This window comes from Mycteria americana, chromosome 3, assembly GCF_035582795.1.
Source record: "Mycteria americana isolate JAX WOST 10 ecotype Jacksonville Zoo and Gardens chromosome 3, USCA_MyAme_1.0, whole genome shotgun sequence".
Taxonomy (NCBI): domain Eukaryota; kingdom Metazoa; phylum Chordata; class Aves; order Ciconiiformes; family Ciconiidae; genus Mycteria; species Mycteria americana.
This window is the reverse complement of record NC_134367.1, coordinates 75,241,880-75,253,818: the sequence shown is the minus strand read 5'-3', so window position 1 is coordinate 75,253,818 and position 11,939 is coordinate 75,241,880. Positions and strand designations below refer to the sequence as shown.

Below are 11,939 nucleotides of genomic sequence, written 5' to 3'. Positions count from 1 at the left end.
AAAAAAGAGCATGGTGCAGATCAGATAAACCAGTATCTAGAACAGATGAATCAATATTGTGAATCAATATTGTGACCTGCAACTGTTAACAGATAGAAATTCCTTAATACTCGCTGGTTAATCTGTTATTATCTCAAACCCTTCATGCCCCACATTGGGCACCAAAAAGGACTGTTGTGGTTTAGCCCCAGTCAGCAATTAAGCACCACACAGCCGCTCGCTCACCCTCCCCCCCCGCCCCTCGGTGGGATGGGGGAGAGAATCAGAAGAACAAAAGTAAGAAAACTCGTGGGCTGAGATAAGAACAGTTTAATAATTGAAATAAAATATAATAATAATAATAACAATAACAATAATAATAATAGTAATGAAAAGGAAAACAACTGCCCAGCCCGTCCCCGAGCAGCGATCGCTGCCCCCCAGTCAACTCCCCCAGTTTCTATACTGAGCATGACACCATATGGTATGGAATAGCCCTTTGGCCAGTTTGGATCAGCTGCTCTGGCTGAGCCCCCTCCCAGCTTCTTGTGCACCTGGCAGAGCATGGGAAGCTGAAAAGTCCTTGACCACTGTCAGCATTACTTAGCAACAACTAAAACATCAGTGTGTTATCAACATTATTCTCATACTAAATCCAAAACACAGCACTATACCAGCTACTAGGAAGAAAATTAACTCTATCCCAGCCGAAACCAGAATAACAGTTCATATCTAATAGTTTCTCCATTAAGTATTCAGATAATCAATAGATATTGGCCAAACTACTCTGGTACTGACTGGGTCTTTAGATGGTCAAGTCAGCTGGAAAAAATGAGATTTCACTGAAGAATAAACCTATATAAATTAGGTTTCTTAATGTTTATACATCCTTAATTCTCTATTCCTTAGGAAATGCTTTCTCTCCTTTCTCTCTTGGACTTAACCTACAGCAAACTGGGTTTACCTGAGCAGGGCTGGAAGCTGTTGGTGCCACTGCTTAGTTTAGCTAAGGGACTGAGCAGCACTGGAAAACATTAGGGATCATCCACAAAGCCAACATTAGCCTACTGAGGCTAAGCTCCTGAGAAACCCTCCACAGAGTTGCTCTTTGCTGCTATATAGGAATGTATTTGCTTCACTTCGCTAAATCTAGCATCTGTGAACATCCACACACTGCTTGTGCAAGAAGAAGAGACTTTTGCTATAGTGAAGAACTTCATCTAGGTCAACAACACAGAGGCTGTGGTGTCAATCATGCACAGAGGCTTATCATGCAGTTCCTACAGGTCCTGTTTTAGCCCAGCGGTTACTGCTTAGATTGACTTGGCACCTAGGGAGCCCACTGTACAGCACTGCATAGACCAGAAGAGCAAAATGTATCTTTGACTTAGAGATCTCACAGCCTAGGATAATGTAATAAATAGTAGACCTTGCCTGCAACAGAGGAAGACTGCAGTAAGTGGAGCTGTTTCCTCTCTTCATGCCACAACGCAGCATAACCCCAATGTCATAAAAGAATACAGCTATAACTCATAATATTTAACATTAACTACATAGGCAAAGAGAGCAAATTTTAGTTCACTGCATCAGACATTAGCTTTTTGTTTAAGAAACTGAGTTGAAAAATCAGTTTCCTTCTGGTCTTTCTCATTAATACCACTAAAAATTCTAGTAATTTTCTACAAAATTACTAGAAAACACTTCAGTAACGTACACTCCACCTAAAATAACTGAGCAGCTTTGACGATGGTCAGCTCCATCCTAATCTGAACCTTAATCCAGTCAAGCTTTGTTGAAAAACAAAACACTTTGTTTTTCTGAGAATGCCTTCTCTTTCTTTTCACTGAAATATTGCCAACTCTAACTATTTCACATCACATCTTATTTAGTGTCTACACAAAAGCCTCAGTTCCTATAGGCAAGTAGTTAAAAGAAAACCTTAGTTTCCCTTTCCAGAGTTTCTAGGTCTCTTACTTGCAGAAAGACTTGAAAACATGAATCATATCAGCTTAAAGCAAGCAAGTAAAAAACCCTCAAAGGCACTTTTTAACAGAATTCTCACAACTTCTATGACAAGCTTATAATCTGAAGAGGAAAGGCAGGACTCTGACTCATGATTTCTAAGTCCTTGGGGTTCAAATGTAAGGATTCCTCTTCACCTTCTTTTTCCTCTTCTGCTTTTCTACTCTTGTACTTTGCATGAGGAACGAAGATGCCCAAATTTCTGGTAGAAATCATCTTCAGCATGAATCAGAGCTTCCTCGTCGATGTAGACAGCTGGTCTCCTGGAAGCCAAAAAGTACTGCACTTTCCGCAGGCTCCATCCCATCACGTACTTCAGCCAGCCACTGACAGCAGCTGTAGACCTGCCAACGCCAGCATTGCAGTGAACGTAGACAGTGTGTCCATTCTCCAGTAGCCCGTGCAAGAGGCAGACAGCTTGTGGCAACATCTGTATTCTTCCTAAGGTTAAAAACAAGGCACGTTCATTTGCCTTTGAGAAAGCTAGGTTCACGGTTGAGATTATGTCTGTACAGCCTGATGCACTGTGAATCACAATGGCAAACCTGACATATTTGGGGTTTTTTCTTTTTTTTTTTTTCCCCCCCAAATGACCTTCTACCCTAACCTTTGTTTCTTCTGGCAACACAGATTCGGATTACACAAAATCTGTAAAATCCCCCAAGTCTTCTCTAAATATACATTCTGATTAACACTGAATGTGTGGCATATTCTTTTTCACAGAGACTGAGATAAGGCAGCAAATTACATCAAACAGCACATCTTACATAGCATTAAAGTTAGCAAGCCAAAAGTGCAATATTTTTTAGTACCAGAGGTTTGTGAAGCTACCTACATACTGCTGCTTTCCAAAACATTGTAATGAAAGCCATTATGTCAATAATAAGTGAGGGAGGGAGAGCAGAAGGGTATTTTCCTGTACAACTTAATACTGTTATGATTTAATTGTGTACTAAGCATATGGTTAAACAACACAGAGCAGTCTTTCTCACTCCCAAAGGGGTGACTATACCATATTTCCTGATGCCTTTCTCCCTGTTACCCTGGGAACTGAAGCTGCAAACATCAGAGCCTAACTCTTCCTCATGGCACAGATGAACACTGACGTTAAGCCCTTTCAAATCCCTGGTTTAAGGTCTCCTGTCTTCCCTGATGTCCTATTACTGATATGACAGTTCTCTATTTGTGGCAGCAGTATTTCACCCTATGGAAAGCACTCTCTTCTCCTGGTAGGCTACTCACTCGAAAACACGCACACTTTCTAACCTACTGGTTGGAAACAAGATTCTGAACTGAGCATTCCAATGGAGGGATTAAAAATAATAATTTATATTATGACATGAGGTGCTATGGATATTCTAAATTAATTACAAATAATTATATAAATTACTCTATGGAGATTTATCAGACTGGGATACTATAGATAAAGAAAAATGATTTGCTGGGGGAGGGGAACAGCAGAGACAGACATACAGCACTGTCTCTTCATTTTTAACCAGCAAGGATGGCAAGCTGTCCTGCTGTGCCAGCTCGCAGTCTTCCACCTACACAGCATATTTTCATTATACGGGCCGAATTCAAGCTGAAAGCAAAAACAGTCAAGCAGTTATCAATGTCATACGGCTTTAAACTCAAATACACATATACTGCCAGATATGAAGTACCTTAGATGGCCTCACCGTCTACAAGAAAATATGAATAATTTGTTAGAGACAACACACACAGAAGTTACAGCTTGTGCGTTAGCTATATTTTTACACAAAATTTACACAGAAAAAACCACAGTCATGGAAGTGACAGATTAGTAACTTAAAGGGTTTGTTACTATTAATTTAGCTGCAAGAGTGGTCTGAGCATTACCTTCAGTGCTCATGTCCGGAGTTGGCATCCAGACATAGGCAAGACCTTCCTCTTTATACAGTTTCATAAGGACTTCAGGGCTCATGGGTTCCGGGTAGCGGTTGCAGCCCCAGGAATTCTGAACAATGTCCCATTCGGTCTGGAAGTTCATCACAGCTGTAACACCCAGCTCATGCTTCAGCTTGACGGTCACATGCTCCAGCTGCCGAGGGCAACTTCCCAGCCAGATGTTTGGCAGAATTCTAGCATTGAGAAAACATTGCAGTGGGATCGATTAAAATATCTTAACAAAGAAACTGCCAAGTTCAGTGCCGTTCCAGCTCCAAACGTGCTTAGCATCATCACACAAATACTGCTAAGTGCAGCCTTTTCATGTCATGCAGTAAGCACCTTCTTATTTCATTACAGTTGAGTTGGTAATGTTTGATGCTGGGGATCAAATTCCTAATCTACCACAAAGAGCCAGATGGTCTGAGAAAAACTTCAGAGCATAACCAGTAGCACAGGTCTCCAAGGCATCCATCGTTAAGCTTGCAGTGGAAACTTACTAACATCACAGACTGGACCAAGAAAACTCTGAAGATTCATGCAATTTGCACCAAAAAAGAGAGACCTAAAAGATTCACGATGCAGATCTGAATTACTTTAGTAATAAGCCAAACACATAGAACTCATCCAGCTTCATAGCTACTTCTGTAATGAGGAAAGCAAACAGAAAAAAAACTCTAACTTAAACTACCCTTCTGTGAGGAAGCTCAAAAATGAATGAGGAATTTTCTTCTCATTTTTCCCTGCTCTTGCAGAGTCTAGTGGGAACCAAATGCAGAATTACAATACATGTCTAGTTTCCCTCAAGGCCTGAAGAACCAGAAATTTTGCAAGAAAACTCGAGAGACATGTAGGATGGATAAACATCCTACTTATCTAAATCAAACTTCAAGACGTCTATGGTTTTCCCATTGTTAATTATCATAAAACTATTGTATGTCTCAACAGATTTTGACATAAATACAAACTGAATATTAAGGGGCTTGTTTTCAAATGAGGATTTTTAATCTGCACATGCAATTAAACTGATGGTATCTTCAATGGATTATTTACATGCACAAATTATTAGTGATCATTTTAATTTTTTTTTGTTTGCGTAAACTTCTATATTGAACATGCAATCCACAAACTATACAAAATATCCTTGCAGTTAAACATACAACGTTGCAAACATTATTAACTGCAAAAAAGTGAAGCCAATCTACAACAAAAGCAAGAGCCTCAAAAATAAAATGTCTGCCATGCATTTCTTATGGTCTTTTCCAATTTTAATCTCAGAGACAAATAAGACAAGTTTTATGTTTATTCAGGAGCAGTTACCCCTATAAACAGTCCTTAAATCATCAGGTAGATATTTCCATTCCACTATCACAGTAAGAAGTACTTACTAGCTTTTAATTAAGACCTGTAATCGACAATGATTAAATCCTGCTATGTTACTACTGAAAGATTGTCAAAAAGAAAAATTCAAATCCAGGAAGCACTTATTATTATTGTTTCCTGTGTTTCAGCTGCATCCACAGTGAGTTACATACCAGCTACACAAACACAGCCTTTAGCCTTAACAGCCCCTGTTTCAGCGAGACAACGCGCTTGATCTCAGTACATGGTAACTGAGTCCAATTTAGACAAATATATTACATAGCAAATAACCATTTCAACCGTGTTTCAACAGTGCAATCGTTTGAAGAGATTTGACTTAGCTGTTGTTTTACATCCACGTTCTGGTCTAGAATGCGGTGAGAGTATTTCCCACTGCTAACAGAAAATGCATTTGTTCCTAAGCAGCAAGGAAGCTTTAACCCAAAATTTCAGAAATTAAGATCTACACCTTGAAGTCATTTCCTTTGTCACTTTTCTCACTCTCCTGAACACTGCCTTTCTAAAGGAGAGAAGACATGGAAAGAAAGAAGTTCTAATAGACGGGCTCTGGATTTCTTAAGCTACAAATTAAATTCAGTTCATTTATTAAGAAATATCAATACCCAGTGGACTCCATGGCAACCTGAAGGAAATCCAATAAAGCACAATAATTGTGTATTACCATTATGTTCAAGGCACAATCCCCCATGCCGGTAGAGGAAGGGAGCTTCACAAAATTGCCCAAAATCCAGCATAACCCGCTAGAGCATTCCCACTGACCAGAGGGATTAGCGAAGGGCCCACTGCAACAACTGCTTCACTGCCCCACTTCCCACGTGCCAGCCCCGCAGCAAACCCCATCCTAACCTGAAAGAGTGACTGCTGTCGGGCTTCTGCCACAGGCACCCGCCGCAATAATTAGAGCATTTCGAGGTGGCAAATGTAAGTTAAAGTGCCCTAACAGACACTGATGAGGGGCTGATGAGCAATGCCCACAAAACTCCATAGAGGGAAAAGAAAAATGGCAATATCACTAATACTTTGTGACAATATGAGGATATTCTTTCAGGAACAAGAACATTAGTATCCTTCCTTAAAAGGCTTTCCTAGAGACTCATACATATGTAATTCTCTTGGTGTTTTTGGAAATATCTAATACAGTAAGTTACCTTGACAGGAGAGCAAAAGTGTGTTTTCTAGCATTTGATTGAATCAGGAGTGACTAAAGCATTCCTGAGATAAATAAAATTCTGGGTAGTACCCTTGCTTACAGATAAATCAATGCTTTATGATTTTTTCCCCAATTATTATTTAGTGGGCAAACACCACAGCTGTGCTATCTGCAAGACCACTGGGATATACACCATTTGTTTATTCTGGTTTTGTAGCCTAAAGGGTCTTGTCCATGATGAGACCTCCTGTATTTCACAATAACAATTGCATTTACCAAAGAATCTGATGGTTTTACCAAGTTTTTATCACTGTCTTTCCCTATAACTAACCAAACTAGTGGTGGTATTCAGAGAATGACCAAAACAATGTATTTAGGACAGCTAGAATTATTTTTCTGATCAGGTCCTAGAGTTTAGCCTTTGAGAGGATCAAGATGCAGTTTGGCCTTGGTCTTCAAGCCCCTTATTTACCCACCTCCAAGTGACTGTAAAGTCTTGGTTTTGCTGGATGATGCTTAACTGCTCTTTTAGAAGGAAAAGAGTCCATGCAGAAAACAGTACTGCAGAGCTGCCCTATCAGCCAATTTATGTAAAAATCCTGGGATAATCCTACTGCATAGTACCTATATTTCCATTTGGCTTTATCTAGTTCATACCTTGACTTTGTCTTACATCAGAATGAAAGAATGAAAGGATCAGTGTACATGTGAGTACAGAAAATGATGAAGAGTTTAGCAGCTGTATTTTATATATAGATTTTTGATAGCCCTACTGAGGGCTTAATTACGCTGAGGACCAGGGAAACGTACATATTAAGCAAAGCAAGAAAGTGGTAATTTCATTTTTACATCTCCTTCCTTAATAATATAACTTTTAGTTTTCCTTTTCCCATGTGGCCTTTCTTCTTCAAGTTGGCACTACGCTTCAGTAAGTAACTCGATTTTAGCCACAAGAGTATTTGGCATGGGAAAGAGACGTCTTTTACTTCCCCCCCTCAACCGTCACGTAATAGTGCTCCGAGCTGTCCGACAGCTGCTGCCTTCCAGCTCCTGTGGTTGTTTTCCAGCAGCAGATTAAGTGATCCCTACGTACAATTCAACAAACATTTAGGGATTATGTGTGATCGATAAACCTATAATTTTTTCAGCCGGTAAAACCTTTCATATTCCCCAAATGTCACAACAGGACACTGTTTTAACAAAATTCTACTTAGAATTCTGGTTTAATATAAAAATGGCACTTTGTCATTGTACATGTTAACTCCCTATGTTACTAAGGATAACAAAGCATGTTTGGTCCCAGAAGACATGATCAATTCCAAGATATTTTATCAATGAAGAAATCACCTAGAGTAGCATAAAAAATATTCAGCTAACTTCTCAGATTAAAACTTGTAGATTGTCTGAAAGCTCTTTCTTTAAAGCTACTTTCCGTAAAGTTCCTTTCAGCCTGCCCTACATCTCAGTTCTCCATTAGTAATAGGGAGATAATATTTACCTACCTCAAGGGGACTTTTGGGGATTAAATGAATGAATGAATATGAGAAACTGGAATTTGTGGTAACAAGGGCTAAATGTTAGGCAGGTGTCTTCTCAATTTACTTGACACAGACTCCAGACTGAAGGCTGACGTGTTAAAAACCTGCCTTTTGACTTGTAAACCGAGAAAACCAACAATGACTTACCATTACCAGGGAATAAATATGCAACACCCTGAAATCACTTGTACAGTTATTTTCCAGCTGTCATCACACTTAAATTATTTTTAATGATGCAGATATATATTGCACTTGGTTGCTTCCCCCCAGGACCCTGCATAGCCTAAATTAAATTATAACAATTTACCATGAATGCATCTGAAACAACAAATGCATTCCATTTAATCAATGCATATACAAATATTCTTCCCATCCTTAAGGAGTAAATGAATCTGAGGCAATGAAAGATTAGCATTCTGTTACTTTTTTTTTAATGGTGCAGATTGTAAGTTTCAGGCTAGAGGAAATGTTCCCAAAGAGCGATGCACTGTACCTTTCAATCTTAGACCTCCACAGATAGCACAAAAGCAACCCAGCAACTGTAGCTGTAGGGATCTGATTCACAGGGAGGGTGACCTGACCTAGGGGAGGATAAAGTGTTTGGTGAAACACTGGAACAGGTTGCCCAGAGAGGTGGTGGATGCCCCATCCCTGGAAACATTCAAGGTCAGGTTGGACGGGCTCTGAGCAACCTGATCTAGTTGAAGATGTCCCCGCTCATTGCAGAGGGGTTGGACTAGATGACTTTTAAAGGTCCCTTCCAACCCAAACTATTCTATGATACCCAGCTGCTGCATCGGGCTGTCAACTCCTTCTCCATGACACAGTTGTCTACGCTACTTCTTAAGCAGCTCCTGTGTTACTTTTGTTGATAATGGTTTAAGGCAAATGGGCACCAAACTCAAACTTCCTTAAAATGCTGAGCTGTAAACAGGAATGACTCAGGTACTGTTTCCAGATCTGTTCAATCATCAGTGTACTAGGAGCAGGCATCTTATAATCTCTCTTAAAATCAGTCAACCCTTCTAAGGAGTCACAGTTCTTACAGAAAAGGGTAGGATTCAAGCCCTTGGGGAACACATTTCATCAGAACATCTATCAGGTACAATATTTCAGATGTCCTTTTATCCCTATAGTTGCCAGCTTTAACCAAGAAAGAGGACTTTGCCTAACTAAGGAAAAATACTAAGGTATTTTTCATTGGTTATTGGCAACAAAGTGATCCATCAACCATACCATTTGTTTATATCTGTAATATTTTTGACCAAGGTCCAGCGTATTATTTTAAATGAAAAGTGATGGATTCATCCTTCAGCGCCAGGTCAAGATGTAGCCTGATGTTAAAGCTTGCAATTCACTTCCGTAGTCTACACTAGACTTCCTTAGATCCCACTAAGCATCTGATGACAGCAAGATGAGCGCTAATATATACATACAACAAGACAGAGCAATTTAGCTGAAACAACAAACAAAATAATGATTAAATTAGCTGTGTCCTCCCTTAAGGGTTTTATTTCCTAAAGGTGTAGCATGCAACTACAGTTACATGTAACTTGCAGCAAAACTTATGTTGCATTCCCAGAAGAGCAACATATATAATTCAGTCAATTTACCCCCAGCATTTTGTGATGCTCGTATGCATACGGAGTGGTTTTTGTACAGATGTAGTGCTATTACCCTGACACCACTACGAGCAAGCAGCCCAAGGGGAATGTAGGCCTGAAGTACAACTCAGTTAGAGATGTTTTTGCAGCACTGTAACTACTGGAGACTGCTTCCAATTACAATGCATTCCTATTTCCTCCCCTGATGGCACTGAAGTAGGAACTGGTTCAGAATTTTTTGATAAGGTGGATTTTTAATGGAAAATTATGATCTGTCTGAACCAAAAGCTTGCATTGAAACTTTCTACTTTTAACCAAATTTAAACTAGTTCAAAGACCAAACGTCTGATGAGAAATAAAGGGAGGCAGAGGGATGGCAGCAAAAAATTCCTACCTCTCTCTCCCTCTCTCTCATTTGATACAAAAGAGATTTCCGAAAGTATTGCTTTGGGCATATTCAAAACGAGAATATAGGAAATCCTACCAGCTGTAGATGAGATGCTCTTTCATCTTTTCTCTACCTTCTGCCTTGTGACAAGGCACATCACTTTAAACGGTGATACCACCAGATTATGATGACCCAGAACTATCATCCTGCATCCTATCATCCTTCTTTTGCCATTGGCATCCTTTTAACAACATATAGCAGCTTATTCTTAGGAACATGCATGCCTCTTCTGGGCCTTCCTTGTTCTTTTCTCCTGAATCTATGACAGCGAAAATACTAAGAGCACTTGCTAGAAATCAGATGAGGTTCCTGCACCTCTGTCAGAACAATCTAGAAACATATACATAGATTGCTATCTAATGTCCTGAAATGCATTTACAAACAGACAAGGATTTTCAAGTGACCAAATTCTGCTCTCCAGTGGAAGATCTGGACACTGGAGAGTTCAAATATTGCTTGATATGTAGAAAGCCCACTGATGACTATCCTTGCTTTCAGAAATATTTTCTAAATGTCCCACACGGATAGCGCAGTCACAGGTCACAGTGACAAGTTCTTGTCTCCACAATGGACTCAAAGAACAGATTATTCCTTTCCACTCCGCAAAATCCATTTACCTATCTGAAAATTACTAACACACACACACGCACACTTGCTCAGCATATATTCAAAGCATTTGATGATTCTTATTTGCCTTTGGACTCTCCAGCTGGTCAACATCTTTCTTAAGATGTTATGCCCAGTACTGGAAAGCGGTCTCACCATTTCTGAGTAGAACTGAAGATTAGTTACTTCTTGTGCCTCAAAGGCAATATCCCTATTTATAGTTCCCTGATGGTCCTTTTACAGCATGACACTGTTGACCTATATTCAACATGGAATTCTGTTTAGAAGTTAAGATCTCTCACACGAGACAAGCCTACTCAAGGAGAGAGTAAAACCTGCCCAAAACAGAATTATTTAAGATTTTATTAGTTACAACTGCCAGTGGTATCAAATAAAACTAAATGAATATGCAGCAAAGGAGCAGATGAAATTCACAGTTCATGAGTGCATCTCAGTAACGTGTCTTGGAATAAATAATCTCAGCCACTCACACAAATCACTGGGTTTTAAGTTAACTATAATCAATTAGAAAGGGAAACAGCACATGCTTGCAGTAATGCTTGGTGAAAGTGTTGCTTTATAGAGAGGTCAAAGTGGTAATATTAGCCTGCACATAGAAATGAACTGAAAATAACAGAAAATGTATAGTAACCTAAAAAATCAACGATCCCATTCTATGCACTCCAACTTTGAACATTCTATTAACTATTTTATTGTATCAAAAAAGATACAGAAAAATGAAATCATTCAAATACAGGAGATGCCAGCTATTTCTTGTGAAAGCAATTCTTTCTACTGACTAAGAACTTAGCATATTTAAGAGGGAACTGGATGACTGCTTGAAGATAAAACATATGGGAAAGGCAAATCAACTGGCCCTATCTTTACCTAAGAGGTAAAGAATCTCAACTTCCATGTAGTTTCACCTATAAAGCAACTACTAAGAGATGAGAAAAATGGCAGATTTTTTTTAATTTTTTTTTTTTTTTATTCTTGCATCTTCCTCCAAAATACTGACAACATAGGCAGATATCAAAACAGAGGACTCCCTGGTTTGGTCTTGTACAAGAATTCTGGTTTCATTACATTCTCTTTAAATAAAGAACAGAGCTATCTCTCAGAAAAATGCCTCCTTACCAATGAAATAATAATGTAGAACTGAGGGGTTACGACACTGGTATTTCATTGCGCATTGCACAGGGCACGTGGGTAAATAGCTGTGGTCTTAATCCCTTCTCCTGCTGACTTACTGATAAAGTCTCCTTGCAGAAGACAAGCTGACGGAGACTTTGTGATGAGAG

The 11,939-nt window shown here is 39.3% G+C and overlaps 1 protein-coding gene across 2 annotated transcripts in view; it reads right to left on the bottom strand.

Moving 5' to 3' along the window:
• Nucleotides 1-479: 479 nt before the first annotated feature.
• EPM2A (EPM2A glucan phosphatase, laforin) overlaps nucleotides 480-11,939 on the bottom strand; it is a 42,493-nt gene continuing 31,033 nt past the window's right edge. The window contains exons 3-4 of one of the 2 annotated variants that reach the window (XM_075499061.1): nucleotides 3,862-4,103; nucleotides 480-2,442 (exon numbers count right to left, since the gene is read on the bottom strand). In XM_075499061.1, coding sequence (XP_075355176.1) covers nucleotides 2,162-2,442; nucleotides 3,862-4,103 — 523 coding nt within the window. In that variant the 3' untranslated portion in view covers nucleotides 480-2,161. The remainder of the gene's footprint in view (nucleotides 2,443-3,861; nucleotides 4,104-11,939) is intronic. The other variant, XM_075499062.1, reaches the window with a different exon arrangement.